At 50.1% G+C, this 18230-nt stretch overlaps 1 protein-coding gene across 1 annotated transcript in view; it reads left to right on the forward strand.

Moving 5' to 3' along the window:
* plxna3 (plexin A3) overlaps positions 1-18230 on the forward strand; it is a 123289-nt gene that overhangs the window by 16410 nt on the left and 88649 nt on the right. Inside the window, exons 2-3 of the mRNA XM_079238683.1 lie at positions 13974-14404; positions 14639-14829. Of these exons, the coding sequence (XP_079094809.1) occupies positions 14094-14404; positions 14639-14829 (502 nt within the window). The 5' untranslated portion in view covers positions 13974-14093. The remainder of the gene's footprint in view (positions 1-13973; positions 14405-14638; positions 14830-18230) is intronic.

Genomic DNA, 18230 nt, shown 5'->3' on the forward strand with positions numbered 1-18230 from the left:
CGCTGCCTGCTCAAAATTATTAACATTTAAACTCAATTCAGCCCAAATTATTAGTCTGTTTAGGTTCCTGTTTACCCTCCCTAAACTACCAGCCAGCTGCTTCTCTGGGCTTCGTTCCAACCGTAGACGACAAATGGTTTTCTTCCTGATCCGTACGTTTCCCGTTCACCATTTCTCTTCTGATCAGACTGTAACTTCAGATCCAGACAGGAATCCTGCCGCCTGACATAACCTTTCCCAAAGACCCCAGAGCCTCCCGAGCGGAGATCTGGTGGAGACTTAAGGGTTAATCCCAGCTGTAAAGGTGTAAATGGAGGCCAAGCAATTATTTTATCTGAGGTTTCAATAAAACCAGAGTCAGAAGAAAATGCCTGAACAACGTCGGGAACATGGTGCAGGAGGCCACCGTTTCAGGGGGATCATTTTCACTGCTGCACCACTAAAGCTGCGACATGAAACCGTTTTAACTGGAACTGTTTTCTGGGGACCAGTTGGACCAAGTGGACCAGTTGGGACCAGTTGGGACCAGTTGGGACCAGTTGGACGCGTTGGACCAGTTGGGACCAGTTGGGACCAGTTGGGACCAGTTGGGACCAGGTGGACCAGTTGGACACGTTGGACCAGTTGGGACCAGTTGGACACGTTGGACCAGTTGGGACCAGTTGGGACCAGTTGGACACGTTGGACCAGTTTGGACCAGTTGGGACCAGTTGAACCAGTTGGGACCAGTTGGACACGTTGGACCAGTTGGGACCAGGTGGACCGTTGGGACCAGTTGGGACCAGTTGGGACCTGTTGGACCAGTTGGACCACTTGGACCAGTTGGGACCAGTTGGACCAATTGTAATGACATTGGGACAACAGAGTAAATGACAGAAAGTTTCTGAGGCATCACGTTGTGCTTGTTTAAGAACGATTTTACTGATGTCATTTTTTTTTTTTTAAACATATTCAGCAGCTCTCTCTGGTCTGAGTTGTTTAAGTTCCTGTTTTGTCCAGTTTGACCAGTTTGACCACAGAAAGTAGCTTGATGCACCCCACAGTGGAATCGTCTGGTAGCAGGATTTGCATCATCCTTCTGCTAAATTAGCAAAATGTTGCTGCTCCGAAGCTGTGGAGCCGTCCCAGTCCAACCAGAGCCGTCCCAGTCCGACCAGAGCCGCCCCAGTCCAACCAGAGCCGCCCCAGTCCGACCAGAGCCGCCCCAGTCCGACCAGAGCCGTCCCAGTCCGACCAGAGCCGTCCCAGTCCAACCAGAGCCGTCCCAGTCCGACCAGAGCCGCCCCAGTCCAACCAGAGCCGCCCCAGTCCGACCAGAGCCGCCCCAGTCCGACCAGAGCCGTCCCAGTCCGACCAGAGCCGTCCCAGTCCAACCAGAGCCGCCCCAGTCCGACCAGGATCGGATGTCGGGTGTTGGAAACCAGAGAACTGGTTCTGGGAGTCCTGATAAACCGGACTAAAACCGGAAATCGGACCAGTAGGTTTCCGTCTGGACGAGTGTTCATCACAGGACGGCGAGCGGCGGGACAGATCTGGATCCGGGGGAATTCTGGGAGAACTGTGGACAAACAGAAGCGATGCTTTGTTGGGTGAACAGAGTCTCTTTGTGGACTGTAATTATCAGCTCGGCCCGCTGAGCGCCGTCTCCGCAGAACCTTCGCTCTCCTTCACCTCCAGAGACCGGCGGCGGGGAGACGCTCCGGCTTACAGACGGACAGTGGTCGTTTACGGGGGGCGTGGTCACTGATGCAGTGATAAGGGGCGTAGTCATGACTCCAACTGTCAGACTGAGTCGGGTGGGGAGGGAACTCCATCTCAGTGGTCCTCCATCAGGAGCAGGAAGGAGAACCTCCATCAGGAGCAGGAAGGAGAACCTCCATCAGGAGCAGGAAGGAGAACCTCCATCAGGAGCAGGAAGGAGAACCTCCATCAGGAGCAGGAAGGAGAACCTCCATCAGGAGCAGGAAGAAGAACCTCCATCAGGAGCAGGAAGGAGAACCTCCATCAGGAGCAGGAAGGAGAACCTCCATCAGGAGCAGGAAGGAGAACCTCCATCAGGAGCAGGAAGAAGAACCTCCATCAGGAGCAGGAAGAAGAACCTCCATCAGGAGTAGGAAGGAGAACCTCCATCAGGAGCAGGAAGAAGAACCTCCATCAGGAGCAGGAAGGAGAACCTCCATCAGGAGCAGGAAGAAGAACCTCCATCAGGAGCAGGAAGGAGAACCTCCATCAGGAGCAGGAAGAAGAACCTCCATCAGGAGCAGGAAGGAGAACCTCCATCAGGAGCAGGAAGAAGAACCTCCATCAGGAGCAGGAAGGAGAACCTCCATCAGGAGCAGGAAGGAGAACCTCCATCAGGAGCAGGAAGAAGAACCTCCATCAGGAGCAGGAAGGAGAACCTCCATCAGGAGCAGGAAGGAGAACCTCCATCAGGAGCAGGAAGAAGAACCTCCATCAGGAGCAGGAAGAAGAACCTCCATCAGGAGCAGGAAGGAGAACCTCCATCAGGAGCAGGAAGGAGAACCTCCATCAGGAGCAGGAAGAAGAACCTCCATCAGGAGCAGGAAGGAGAACCTCCATCAGGAGCAGGAAGGAGAACCTCCATCAGGAGCAGGAAGGAGAACCTCCATCAGGAGCAGGAAGAAGAACCTCCATCAGGAGCAGGAAGGAGAACCTCCATCAGGAGTAGGAAGAACCTCCATCAGGAGCAGGAAGAAGAACCTCCATCAGGAGTAGGAAGAACCTCCATCAGGAGTAGGAAGAACCTCCATCAGGAGCAGGAAGAACCTCCATCAGGAGCAGGAAGAAGGACCTCCATCAGGAGCAGGAAGGAGGACCTCCATCAGGAGCAGGAAGGAGGACCTCCATCAGGAGTAGGAAGAACCGCCATCAGGAGCAGGAAGGAGAACCTCCATCAGGAAGGAGAACCTCCATCAGGAGCAGGAAGGAGAACCTCCATCAGGAGCAGGAAGGAGGACCTCCATCAGGAAGAAGAACCTCCATCAGGAGTAGGAAGAACCTCCATCAGGAGTAGGAAGGAGAACCTCCATCAGGAAGGAGAACCTCCATCAGGAAGAAGAACCTCCATCAGGAGTAGGAAGAACCTCCATCAGGAGCAGGAAGGAGAACCTCCATCAGGAGTAGGAAGAAGAACCTCCATCAGGAACAGGAAGAAGAACCTCCATCAGGAGCAGGAAGGAGGACCTCCATCAGGAAGAACCTCCATCAGGAGTAGGAACAACCTCCATCAGGAGCAGGAAGGAGAACCTCCATCAGGAGTAGGAAGGAGAACCTCCATCAGGAAGGAGAACCTCCATCAGGAGCAGGAAGGAGAACCTCCATCAGGAGCAGGAAGAAGAACCTCCATCAGGAGTAGGAAGGAGAGACTCCATCAGGAAGGAGAACCTCCATCAGGACGAAGAACCTCCATCAGGAGTAGGAAGGAGAACCTCCATCAGGAGCAGGAAGGAGAACCTCCATCAGGAGCAGGAAGGAGAACCTCCATCAGGAGTAGGAAGAAGAACCTCCATCAGGAGTAGGAAGGAGAACCTCCATCAGGAGCAGGAAGGAGAACCTCCATCAGGAGCAGGAAGGAGAGACTCCATCAGGAAGGAGAACCTCCATCAGGAGCAGGAAGAAGAACCTCCATCAGGAGCAGGAAGGAGGACCTCCATCAGGAAGAAGAACCTCCATCAGGAGTAGGAAGAACCTCCATCAGGAGCAGGAAGGAGAACCTCCATCAGGAAGGAGAACCTCCATCAGGAAGGAGAACCTCCATCAGGAGTAGGAAGGAGAACCTCCATCAGGAAGAAGAACCTCCATCAGGAGCAGGAAGGAGAACCTCCATCAGGAGCAGGAAGAAGAACCTCCATCAGGAGTAGGAAGGAGAACCTCCATCAGGAGCAGGAAGGAGAGACTCCATCAGGAAGGAGAACCTCCATCAGGAGCAGGAAGAAGAACCTCCATCAGGAGCAGGAAGGAGGACCTCCATCAGGAAGAAGAACCTCCATCAGGAGTAGGAAGAACCTCCATCAGGAGCAGGAAGGAGAACCTCCATCAGGAGCAGGAAGGAGAACCTCCATCAGGAAGGAGAACCTCCATCAGGAGTAGGAAGGAGAACCTCCATCAGGAAGGAGAACCTCCATCAGGAGTAGGAAGGAGAACCTCCATCAGGAAGAAGAACCTCCATCAGGAGTAGGAAGGAGAACCTCCATCAGGAGCAGGAAGGAGAACCTCCATCAGGAGTAGGAAGGAGAGACTCCCATCAGGAGCAGGAAGGAGAACCTCCATCAGGAGCATCATCTGTGAGTGGTTGCCGTGGCGAGTTGAAAACTGCTGCAACAGGAAAGAGGGTAAAAACCGATCCAGTTTCCTGTGAAGGTCCGGCTGGTTTGAGACATTCTTGTTATTTTGAGGCTTCAGGGACAAAAACCCGTCTGTTGGTTTTGGAGATGGTGCATCTTCAGGCATCTGCTTCGATCCGGATCAATCTATGTCCATTCCATGATGCAGACAGAAGCTGTGTTTCCATCACTCATAAAACATTTAAAAAATGTCTCATATTGCTAAAAGGTTGTTTTAGTCTCATGAGGCGGTTTTTCAGACGTTTTGATATGGAAATGTATCGTCAAAGTGTAATGGAAACACTTTTACCACGTACGTGTCCCCAGACGCGACGTGGTTCTGACCAGTTCATTCCCGGTAAAGACGGTGGGAATGGAACAAACAGCGAATTTCAGAGTTTTAGAAAATAAAATGAGGGAAAAAAGCTTTGAAAAGCTGAAACAAATTCTCCGCAGCAAGTAGAAAACACAAATATAACGCTACGCGGCCACCTCGATTAAGCTTGTTGTAAAATGTTGCTCCTCTCACGAGGCTTATACACTAAACACCGTTCAATGGAAACACCTGTAAATCGCAATTCATTCATTCATTCATCCTAACTGCTTAGTCCGATGAAGGGTCACGGGGAAGCTGGAGCCTATCCCAGCTGGCTTTGGGCGACAGGCAGGGTACACCCTGGACAGCTCGCCAGTCCATCGCAGGGACACACAGAGACAAACAACCACTCCCTCCTGGTACCCGGTTAACCTAACATCATGTCTTTGGACGGTGGGAGGAAGCCGGAGAACCCACACATACACGGGGAGAACATGCAAACTCCACACAGAAAGGCCACTGACCAAATCCTATAGTAGGGCTTTTACAGGAGTTATTGGAGACTTTCCTGGTGTTTTGGCGACTGACTTTAAAGCGCATATTGTAAAGTTATTGTCAGAAGGAGAGTCTCTCCCCGTCCTAAAGCACTCAGTCACTCCGGCTGCAGCTGCAGCCAGTCAGAGGAGCAGAGAGGACACCTGCACGACTCCACCTACAGTCACAATAAACAGCCAAATCCACCACTGATCCCGCTCTGGATTACAGAGTGGGACATAAATTACTAAGTTTTTCACGTCACGCAAAAATAATTCATTCTATTTGATTACATTCACAGCCTCTGTCACTGACTCACCTCATCCACTGTGTGTGACACAAGCATATTTATCTAGCTCCTCATGTCTCTAGAAAGTACAGAAAGCAGTGGGAATCAAACCCTGAATTAAAAACTGGCTGAAGCCGTTTATTGGAGACGATACGAGGACATTCTGCCTGGATTATAAGACTGATTTCTACGCTAAACTCTGCGATTAAAGAAATACACGACAACTCAAAAACGTATCCATAAAGCAAAGCCTTATAATAGTTCATCATTTGAAAAGTCCCCCCTAGAGCACCTATTTTCATACGTTGCATTTATTACATCATGCAAAGTCACTTTATTTTGTTTTAAAATTATTTGTTTCTGCCACTGATTTAACTGTTCAATAAATACGGTTTTGATCAGTTTGCTTCGTTACAATTTCATCCTTTTGGCATGAATGTTTAAAATCAGCATATCTTAATGCAGTATGAAGAATTATGTTTTAATGGAGACACAAAATCATCTTATTGATGTGATTGTATGCACCAAAGCATTCATTCAAGGCTGAGGTAAATATCGAGATATATATCGTATATCGTGACATGCCATAAAAATATCGAGATATTACTAAAAGGTCATATTGCCCAGCCCTACTATATGGTTCTACTGGGCCTTACTGGGTCATAATGGGTTGTACTGGACCCTATAGGGTTCTACTGGGCCTTACTGGGTCATAATGGGTTGTACTGGACCCTATAAGGTTCTACTGGGCCTTACTGGGTCATAAGGGTTGTACTGGACCCTATAGGGTTCTACTGGGCCTTACTGGGTCATAATGGGTTGTACTGGACCCTATAGGGTTCTACTGGGCCTTACTGGGTCATAATGGGTTGTACTGGACCCTATAGGGTTCTACTGGGCCTTACTGGGTCATAATGGTTGTACTGGACCCTATAGGGTTCTACTGGGCCTTACTGGGTCATAATGGGTTGTACTGGACCCTATAGGGTTCTACTGGGCCTTACTGGGTCATAATGGGTTGTACTGGACCCTATAGGGTTCTACTGGGCCTTACTGGGTCATAAGGGTTGTACTGGACCCTATAGGGTTCTACTGGGCCTTACTGGGTCATAAGGGTTGTACTGGACCCTATAGGGTTCTACTGGGCCTTACTGGGTCATAATGGGTTGGACTGGACTTTTAGACTGGAGTCCTTCAGAATGAACGGAGCTCTGTAGGATATCCGACCCACCATTAGCTTCACCAAATAACCATATCAGTCCTGCACAAACCGGCCAATCAGGAGCCGTGAAAGCAGCCCCCTCCCCCTCCGGCATCCATCACTCCCCACCAGCGCCTCCCCCCCATGACCCTCTCCTCACCCCTCCATCTCTGTGACTGAGGCTCTGTGTGAATCTCAGGCTCCAGCAGAAGCCCCAACAAAGACTCATTGTGCTGCTGCTTCCTGCTGAGAGGGGATGCAGGGTGGTCGGATGGCGAGGGTCCCTGATAAGACACGCAGACTCCGTCAGAAACAGCTGGGGATTGACGGGTGTTTTAAATCCACAATGAGAAGAAATAAAGATGCTCAGGTCAGCGGTCAGAGATCTGACCGTTGTAGTGGTCACTTTCTGCTGAACCAATCACAGACTGTATATAAAAAGATAGGTGGAGCCTCCGTGATGTCACTCTTAGGTTTCTGAAAACCTGTGATGGGGGTTGTGAGTGGATTATTCACCCCCATCATCACCCAGCTAAAAGAGCTGACTCTTTGACCAGCTTACGGCGGTTAGCCGGCTCGATGCTGCGGTTGTGCTACATCTGCCCTCTTTACACTGGACACACACCTAATTATCAATATTTTCCATTAAATCACAACTAAACGGATGACAGATGGAAATAACATCATCTGTTTGGATGAGATGTGACAGTTTTACATGATTTCAGTTTGTATTTATTTAAAACAACAAACAGGAATCAGCCCAGATGTTTACACGTTTAAAAGGAATGGAGAATTTTTATTATTTATATCTTTATTTTAATGAGTTTCTGCATTTAAACAGTTCGTTGATCCACCCTGTTCATGTCTCTGAGCAGCGTCTGTCTGATCAAATCAGACGTTCAGCAGCTTCTTAACGTCTCCACATGTTAATATCAAAGCCGTATTTATCACATACGACTCGTCTCCCTCAGATAATTATCACTGCTTTTATAATTACCAAACAACCACAGGTCAAAGGTCAACATCTTATCTGACAGCTGAGATTTAATTAATCCATGCTCAAGGTGATGAGTGTGTGTGTGTGTGTGTGTGTGTGTGTGTGTGTGTGTGTGTGTGTGTGATAAAAACTAGTATAAACTAAAATACTTTTTCAGGGACTGAAATGTTTTCTTTTCCTCAAACAATTAAATAAAAGATTTCTGAACCATGACATCATCCAACAGTGTCCTCAGAATGTCGATGTGTTCTCAGTGCTGGGGCTCATCTTGGCTGTAAAACAAACACACACACACACACACACACACACACACACACACACACACACACACACACACACACACACACACGCTCAGCAAGGTTCAGCAGGTGATGGACTGTCCAGTGAAATCTTAGTCCAGTTAAAGAAACTCTATCTGAGTCCTCTGTATGCCAGCTGTTGCTCAGACATGTGTGTTTAAACACACACACACAGACACACACACACTCTCCCGTCCATTTGCCCCCCCCCCCCCCTGCCTCCCCCGGCTCAGCAGGCTAATTAACTAATGTGCTGATCTTTCACTGCCTCTTTGTGTTTTTGCGTGTTTCAGTGTGTGTGTGTCACAAGGTTAATTGTTGCACTCAGCTTCCTGCTCGTCTCGGCAGCTCAAGTAAAAACTTTATTATTCGTCTGTCCTGCACCGTTAGCTGCTGAAGTTCACCTCGTGAGTCGTGAGCGTTAATCTGAAATAAAGTTAAACTCGGCTAAACACTGTCTTTACGCAGCAGATGTGTGACGAAAGCTGGAGCTTTATCACAGCATTGGTAAGGAGACGGAAACAGATCAGTATCTCCATCAGTCTCCAGCCTCTGCGATGTTCTGATGAATAAGTGTTGCTTTAGAAGCCCCTCACCCAGATGTTCCATACAGCATCTGCACCGGGACGCTTCACGTGCATCTGCCTATTATCTGATTTCTTTTACAACCACATAAACAACATAATCTGATTTTGTTTGAGCCTGTTAACATGAGCATCAAAATCTAATCACTGGGAGTAATCAGATTACTGTAATAATTACATGTGACAAGTATGTCAACGTCTGCGATTATTCTAAAGGCTTTTCTTTAGGAGTATGTACGTAGTAACATCGCTTACTGGTATTTTCAAAACACCCAGTCGTTGTTGAACATGGCGCCCCTGCTGCATCAGCATTAGCTGCTAAAGCTAGAGTCTGCATTGTTAGCGTTTGCTGCTAAAGCTAGAGTCTGCATTGTTAGCGTTTGCTGCTAAAGCTAGAGTCTGCATTGTTAGCGCTTGCTGCTAAAGCTAGAGTCTGCATTGTTAGCATTAGCTGCTAAAGCTACAGTCTGCATTGTTAGCATTAGCTGCTAAAGCTAGAGTCTACATTGTTAGCGTTTGCTGCTAAAGCTAGAGTCTGCATTGTTAGCATTAGCTACTAAAGCTAGAGTCTGCATTGTTAGCATTAGCTGCTAAAGCTAGAGTCTGCATTGTTAGCATTAGCTACTAAAGCTAGAGTCTGCATTGTTAGCATTTGCTGCTAAAGCTAGAGTCTGCATTGTTAGCATTAGCTGCTAAAGCTAGAGTCTGCATTGTTAGCATTAGCTGCTAAAGCTAGAGTCTGCATTGTTAGCGTTTGCTGCTAAAGCTAGAGTCTGCATTGTTAGCATTTGCTGCTGATGCATGAGCCTGGGGTTTTAGCATTAGCTGCTAATGCAAGAGGCTGCCTTCCTACTGTGGGAGCTTTACTTTTGTTTTCTCCAACTTCTTGTTGCAGCATGGCATCCTGTTTTTATTATGTTCCTGTTGAGACTGTATTACTACTTTCTTTTCATGAAAGTCGTTGAAAAAAATGGAACAAACTTTTTTCACATAACGCCTCTTTTCCTATTGGTGGAAAATTACACCACATGATCCAATCAAATAATTCTACGATGACGTGACTCAACTGGTTGCTGAGGAGTTGAGGAAGTGACCATAATCTACCAGAAGCAGATGAAGACCTGCCACTCGGTGGATAGGAGGATGAGGACATCCTGGACACGCCCTTCCGGTGACGTCCTCTCTGTCTCGTAGCGGACAGGAGGACAAGGACATCCTGGACACGTCCTTCCGGTGACGTCCTCTCTGTCTCGTAGCGGACAGGAGGACAAGGACATCCTGGACACGTCCTTCCAGTGACGTCCTCTCTGTCTCGTAGCGGACAGGAGGACAAGGACATCTTGGACACGCCCTTCCGGTGACGTCCTCTCTGTCTCGTAGCGGATAGGAGGACGAGGACATCCTGGACACGTCCTTCCAGTGACGTCCTCTCTGTCTCGTAGCGGGCAGGAGGACAAGGACATCTTGGACACGCCCTTCCGGTGACGTCCTCTCTGTCTCGTAGCGGATAGGAGGACAGGAGGACAAGGACATCCTGGACACGTCCTTCCAGTGACGTCCTCTCTGTCTCGTAGCGGATAGGAGGACAAGGACATCCTGGACACGTCCTTCCAGTGACGTCCTCTCTGTCTCGTAGCGGATAGGAGGACAAGGACTGCCTGGACACGTCCTTCCAGTGACGTCTTCTCTGTCTCGTAGCGGACAGGAGGACGAGGACATCCTGGACACGTCCTTCCAGTGACGTCCTCTCTGTCTCGTAGCGGATAGGAGGACAAGGACTGCCTGGACACGTCCTTCCAGTGACGTCTTCTCTGTCTCGTAGCGGACAGGAGGACGAGGACATCCTGGACACGTCCTTCCAGTGACGTCCTCTCTGTCTCGTAGCGGATAGGCGGACAGGAGGACAAGGACATCCTGGACACGTCCTTCCAGTGACGTCCTCTCTGTCTCGTAGCGGATAGGAGGACAAGGACATCCTGGACACGTCCTTCCAGTGACGTCCTCTCTGTCTCGTAGCGGATAGGAGGACAAGGACTGCCTGGACACGTCCTTCCAGTGACGTCTTCTCTGTCTCGTAGCGGACAGGACGACGAGGACATCCTGGACACGTCCTTCCGGTGACGTCCTCTCTGTCTCGTAGCGGATAGGAGGACAAGGACATCCTGGACACGTCCTTCCAGTGACGTCCTCTCTGTCTCGTAGCGGATAGGAGGACAAGGACTGCCTGGACACGTCCTTCCAGTGACGTCCTCTCTGTCTCGTAGCGGACAGGAGGACAAGGACATCTTGGACACGCCCTTCCGGTGACGTCCTCTCTGTCTCGTAGCGGATAGGAGGACGAGGACATCCTGGACACGCCCTTCCGGTGACGTCCTCTCTGTCTCATAGCGAATAGGAGGACGAGGACATCCTGGACATCTCCTTCCGGTGACGTCCTCTCTGTCTCGTAACAAATAGGAGGACAAGGACATCCTGGACATCTCCTTCCGGTGACGTCTTCTCTGTCTCGTAGCAAATAGGAGGACAAGGACATCCTGGACATCTCCTTCCGGTGATGTCCTCTCTGTCTCGTAGCGAATAGGAGGACGAGGACATCCTGGACATCTCCTTCCGGTGACGTCCTCTCTGTCTCGTAGCGGATAGGAGGACGAGGACATCCTGGACATCTCCTTCCGGTGACGTCCTCTCTGTCTCGTAGCAAATAGGAGGACGAGGACATCCTGGACACGTCCTTCCGGTGACATCCTCTCTGTCTCGTAGCGGATAGGCGGACAGGAGGACGAGGACATCCTGGACACGTCCTTCCGGTGACGTCCTCTCTGTCTCGTAGCGAATAGGCGGACAGGAGGACGAGGACATCCTGGACACGTCCTTCCGGTGACGTCCTCTCTGTCTCGTAGCGGATAGGAGGACGAGGACATCCTGGACATCTCCTTCCGGTGACGTCCTCTCTGTCTCGTAGCGGATAGGAGGACGAGGACATCCTGGACATCTCCTTCCGGTGACGTCCTCTCTGTCTCGTAGCAAATAGGAGGACGAGGACATCCTGGACACGTCCTTCCGGTGACGTCCTTTCTGTCTCGTAGTGAATAGGCGGACAGGAGGACGAGGACATCCTGGACACGTCCTTCCGGTGACATCCTCTCTGTCTCGTAGCGGATAGGCGGACAGGAGGACGAGGACATCCTGGACACGTCCTTCCGGTGACGTCCTCTCTGTCTCGTAGCGAATAGGCGGACAGGAGGACGAGGACATCCTGGACATGTCCTTCCGGTGACGTCCTCTCTGTCTCGTAGTGAATAGGCGGACAGGAGGACGAGGACATCCTGGACACGTCCTTCCGGTGACGTCCTCTCTGTCTCGTAGCGAATAGGCGGACAAGGACATCCTGGACACGTCCTTCCAGTGACGTCCTCTCTGTCTCGTAGCGGATAGGAGGACAAGGACTGCCTGGACACGTCCTTCCAGTGACGTCCTCTCTGTCTCGTAGCGGACAGGAGGACAAGGACATCTTGGACACGCCCTTCCGGTGACGTCCTCTCTGTCTCGTAGCGGATAGGAGGACGAGGACATCCTGGACACGCCCTTCCGGTGACGTCCTCTCTGTCTCATAGCGAATAGGAGGACGAGGACATCCTGGACATCTCCTTCCGGTGACGTCCTCTCTGTCTCGTAACAAATAGGAGGACAAGGACATCCTGGACATCTCCTTCCGGTGACGTCTTCTCTGTCTCGTAGCAAATAGGAGGACGAGGACATCCTGGACATCTCCTTCCGGTGACGTCCTCTCTGTCTCGTAGCGAATAGGAGGACGAGGACATCCTGGACACGTCCTTCCGGTGACATCCTCTCTGTCTCGTAGCGGATAGGAGGACGAGGACATCCTGGACATCTCCTTCCGGTGACGTCCTCTCTGTCTCGTAGCGGATAGGAGGACGAGGACATCCTGGACATCTCCTTCCGGTGACGTCCTCTCTGTCTCATAGCAAATAGGAGGACGAGGACATCCTGGACACGTCCTTCCGGTGACGTCCTCTCTGTCTCGTAGTGAATAGGCGGACAGGAGGACGAGGACATCCTGGACACGTCCTTCCGGTGACGTCCTCTCTGTCTCGTAGCGAATAGGCGGACAGGAGGACGAGGACATCCTGGACACGTCCTTCCGGTGACATCCTCTCTGTCTCGTAGCGAATAGGCGGACAGGAGGACGAGGACATCCTGGACACGTCCTTCCGGTGACGTCCTCTCTGTCTCGTAGCGGATAGGCGGACAGGAGGACGAGGACATCCTGGACACGTCCTTCCGGTGACGTCCTCTCTGTCTCGTAGCGAATAGGCGGACAGGAGGACGAGGACATCCTGGACACGTCCTTCCGGTGACGTCCTCTCTGTCTCGTAGCGAATAGGCGGACAGGAGGACGAGGACATCCTGGACACGTCCTTCCGGTGACATCCTCTCTGTCTCGTAGCGAATAGGCGGACAGGAGGACGAGGACATCCTGGACACGTCCTTCCGGTGACGTCCTCTCTGTCTCGTAGCGGATAGGCGGACAGGAGGACGAGGACATCCTGGACACGTCCTTCCGGTGACGTCCTCTCTGTCTCGTAGCGAATAGGCGGACAGGAGGACGAGGACATCCTGGACACGTCCTTCCGGTGACGTCCTCTCTGTCTCGTAGCGAATAGGCGGACAGGAGGACGAGGACATCCTGGACACGTCCTTCCGGTGACGTCCTCTCTGTCTCGTAGCGAATAGGCGGACAGGAGGACGAGGACATCCTGGACACGTCCTTCCGGTGACGTCCTCTCTGTCTCGTAGCGAATAGGCGGACAGGAGGACGAGGACATCCTGGACACGTCCTTCCGGTGACGTCCTCTCTGTCTCGTAGCGAATAGGTGGACAGGAGGACGAGGACATCCTGGACACGTCCTTCCGGTGACGTCCTCTCTGTCTCGTAGCGAATAGGCGGACAGGAGGACGAGGACATCCTGGACACGTCCTTCCGGTGACGTCCTCTCTGTCTCGTAGCGAATAGGCGGACAGGAGGACGAGGACATCCTGGACACGTCCTTCCGGTGACGTCCTCTCTGTCTCGTAGCGAATAGGCGGACAGGAGGACGAGGACATCCTGGACACGTCCTTCCGGTGACGTCCTCTCTGTCTCGTAGCGAATAGGCGGACAGGAGGACGAGGACATCCTGGACACGTCCTTCCGGTGACGTCCTCTCTGTCTCGTAGCGAATAGGCGGACAGGAGGACGAGGACATCCTGGACACGTCCTTCCGGTGACGTCCTCTCTGTCTCGTAGCGAATAGGCGGACAGGAGGACGAGGACATCCTGGAATCAACGCACCGTGGAAACTATGAAATGTATTGATTCTCAGGAACTTTTTCTTTTCTGTCTCTGCAGCCATGTCTTGCTGAAGCTGATCTTCATCAGACCTGCTGCCAGTCTTTTCTCCTCCTCCTCCCTTCCTCTTTTCCTTCTCTATCCCTTTATCCTGTCCTCCTTCTCCTCTTTCTATCCACAATGCTCCTCTCCTCCTCTTCCTCTCCTCTGCTCCTCTTCCTTTTCCTCTTCCTCTCTCCTCCCCTCCTCTCTGTCCCGACCCTTCCTCCTCCTTCCTCCTCGGCTTCGAGCAGGATGTTGTACCGAGCCTTTGACACCTCACTCACCCACCTGACCGTCCACCGGAGGACAGGTGAGGTCTTCATTGGCGCCGTCAATCGAGTGATGAAGCTGTCGCCCAATCTGATGGAGCTGAAGAGTCATGTGACCGGACCTGTGGAGGACAACGCCAAGTGTTACCCACCGCCCAGCGTCAGGGCCTGCGCACACAGGTCTGTCTATTCTCATACATCTGACCCCTCTGATATCTCACCTGACTCACCTGTCTGACATCTTACCTGTCTGAAGACTTACCTGTCTGAAGACTCACCTGCCTGACTGCTGTCCTGTCTATCCACGTCTTATTACTGTTCTTGTGACTATTTTACATTTCTGCTCACTTGTCTGAATCCTACCTGTCCGACTTCCACCTGTCTGATGACTCAACTGTCTGTCCTACCTTTCAGACTGGAGAACACAGATAATGTTAACAAACTCTTGCTGGTGGATTATACTGGGAACAGACTGGTAGCGTGTGGCTCCATCTGGCAGGGCGTCTGCCAGTTCCTCAGACTGGAGGATCTCTTCAAACTGGGAGAGCCACATCATAGGAAGGAACACTACCTGTCTGGAGCCAGGGAAGCTGATGGGATGGCAGGTAAGATGAGTCATGTGACCTGGTGGGCGGAGCCAGATACACCTGAATTTAACCATAAGCATAACCACAACCATAACAAATATTTAGAGAGAAAGTTTTGTCCAGTTTGTAAAAAAAACTAGATTCCACCCTTGCACCAGTTTTGTAGATACAGCTATAAAAACTAAGTAGTAACCCTGGTTAGCATCACTTCCTTTAAAATCACTCAGTCACCTTTAAATTAGTTACCATCTGAATTTGGCTAGCATTTGGTTCATGTGGCTAGCTAACTGGGAACATAGTGTCAGGTCCCTAAATTGGTCTAAAAGGCAACTATAAAAGCCCACTTTGACTACTTACTGTATGAATTTGATTAGCATTGGTTCATTACTAGCTAACTGGCAATCCTAGCTAGCAATAATGATAACAACACATCCAGCTTATATAGCGCTTTTTGGACAATCAAAGACATTTTAAAGTAAAAGAAAAAAAATTTGACAAAAGGTCAGTTTGAAAAGGTGAGTTTTTAGGAGCGAGGTAGAGTTGGGTATCATCGGCATAACAGTGGCAATAGTGTCCATGGTGATGAATGATACGGCCAAGCATGTAGACTGAAAAAAGAGGAGGCCGTGCACCAAATCTTGGGACTTGGTGACTTTAAGGAGAGCATTCTCTGTACTGTGACAAGAACAGAATCCAGATAGAAATGTTTCGTAGAACTGAGAGGAGTGAAGATGCTGCTGCAGTTGGGTTAAAACAGTTTCCAGATTTTTGAGAGTTGTGGAAGATTGGATATCGGTCTGAAGTTGTCAAGATTGTCAGAATAAAGGCCTGACTTTTTCAGGAGAGGTGTGATGGCAGCAAGTTTAAGCAGGGTGGAACAAGGCCAGAAGTAATGGAGGTGTTTATGATGCTGTGATGAGAGAGATGATAGTGGAAATGCAGGTTTTCAGGATTGGAGATGGAATAGGGTCAAGCTGGCATTGTTGAGAAGAGTTTAGTGGTGTCATGTAAGTGCGGAAATTTCGGGATTAGAAGGAAGACAGATGGAAGGAGTATAGTGATGGAGAGTGATGTATGGTTTACAGTTTTGTGCAGAAGGATGACAGGAAGTGTGGAGCAGACCAGGTTGAGGATGTGTCCACGTTTGTGTGGGTGATTTTACATGCCGAGTGAGGTTGAGGCAGAAGTCGGAAGTTAATTTGGTTGTTGGGAAGCCGATATTTATGTTGAAATCACAAAGAATCGGAACAGATGGGGAGATGAAGGAACCCTGAGTTACCAAATCAGTAAAATCAGAAAGAAATTAAGGACAGTTTTTGGGATAGCGGTAAATAGAGACAGTGAGTGATTAAGATCCTTCTGATCTTAATCACTTACAAAAAAGTAACCACTAAAAATCTTCTTCAGTTACTTACTGTCTGGCTCAAGCAAGCAGACGTTCATTTGGCTAGCTAACCGGTAACTTAGTTAGCATCAGTTACATTAATTGATCTAAAAGCTAACCATTAAACCCTACTTTGAAAAGTTACTGTCTGAAATAAGCTAGCTAGTGTGACCTTCTTTGCAATAAGATCGAAAGGTGACCACTAAACCTTTAAAATGTATTACTGTATTAAATTGGCAAGTTAACTTGGCTAGCTAAGTGCTAACACTAGTTATTTTTAGCTCCTTAAATGACTCCAAAATGTAACCTCTAAACTCATCTTAGACAAGTCTGAATGTGTCTAGTCTTGTTTAATTTGGCTAGCTAAGTAGTAACCCAAGTTTGCATCAATTCCTTGCACTTACACGACCCTTTTTAAATTAGCTGCTGTGGTTGTCACAAAGGCTGGCTGCTAAAACGCTTAGCATCAATTTCTTAATGATTAAATGCTAGGGCTGTGACGATATGCTTTTGTCCCGATTCGATTTGATTCCGATTTTTTGGGTGCCGATTCGATTTAAATTGCAATTCTCATAATTCTTTGATATTGTAGATTAAAAAACAAAATAAATAATTAAAACTTTTTCATTTTTCTTGATTTCTATTAGGAAGAAACAACACAGTAGTCAGATCATCATTCTGATGCTATATTGCCCAGGAAGGAAAGTAAAAAGATCAATAAAAACAATATAAATGACAAAAATTTTAAAATGGGTTATTTTTGTTTATTAAAAATAAATACATTTTTCAACAAAAAATCAATTTTAAAATTGTGACGCAAGAAAATCCAGATTTTCGATTAGATTTTCCCACCCCTATTAAATGCTAGCTGCTAATAAAAAGAAGAAACTAATGCCATCCATCCATCTTCTGCCGCTTATCCGGGGTCGGGTCGCGGGGGCAGCAGCCTAAGCAGGGAAGCCCAGACTTCCCTCTCCCCAGCCACATTTGCCAACTCTGCGGGGGGGATCCCGAGGCGTTCCCAGGCCAGCCGAGAGATGTAATCCCTCCAGCGTGTCCTGGGTCTTCCCCGGGGTCTCCTCCCCGAGGGACGTGCCTGGAACACCTCACCAGGGAGGCGTCCAGGAGGCATCCTGACCAGATGCCCGAGCCACCTCAACTCAGCTCCTTCTTCACCACGACAGACCGGCGCAGAGCCCGCATTACTGCAGACGCCGCACCGATCCGTCTGTCCATCTCACGCTCCATCCTTCCCTCACTCGTGAACAAGACCCCGAGATATTTAAACTCCTCCACTTGAGGCAGGACCTGACTCCTGACCCGGAGAGGGCAATCCACCCTATTCCGGCTGAGGACCATGGTCTCAGATTTTGAGGTGCTGATTCTCATCCCAGCCGCTTCACACTCGGCCGCGAATCGCTCAAGCGAGAGCTGGAGATCACGACCAGATGAAGCCAACAGGACCACGTCATCCGCAAAAAGCAGGGACCCAATCCTGAGGCCACCAAGTCGGATCCCCTCAACCCCTCGGCTGCGCCTAGAAATTCTGTCCATATAAGTTATGAACAGAATCGGTGATAAAGAGCAGCCTTGGCGGAGTCCAGCCCTCACCGGAAACGAATCCGACTTACTACCGGCAATGCGGACCAAGCTCTGACACCTGTCGTACAGGGACCGGACAGCCCTTACAAGGGGGTCCGGTACCCCATACTCCCGGAGTACCCCCCACAGGAGCCCCCGGGGGACACGGTCGAACGCCTTCTCCAGGTCCACAAAGCACATGTAGACTGGTTGGGCAAACTCCCATGCCCCCCCCAGGACCCCAGAGAGGGTATAGAGCTGGTCCACTGTTCCGCGACCAGGACGAAAACCACACTGCTCCTCCTCAATCCGGGATTCGACTATCCGGCGGACCCTCCTCTCCAGGACCCCTGAATAGACCTTACCAGGGAGGCTGAGGAGTGTGATTCCCCTGTAATTGGAACACACCCTCCGGTCCCCCTTCTTAAAAAGGGGGACCACCACCCCAGTCTGC

The sequence above is a fragment of the Telmatherina bonti genome (assembly GCF_933228915.1).
Source record: "Telmatherina bonti genome assembly, chromosome: 4".
Taxonomy (NCBI): Eukaryota; Metazoa; Chordata; class Actinopteri; order Atheriniformes; family Telmatherinidae; genus Telmatherina; species Telmatherina bonti.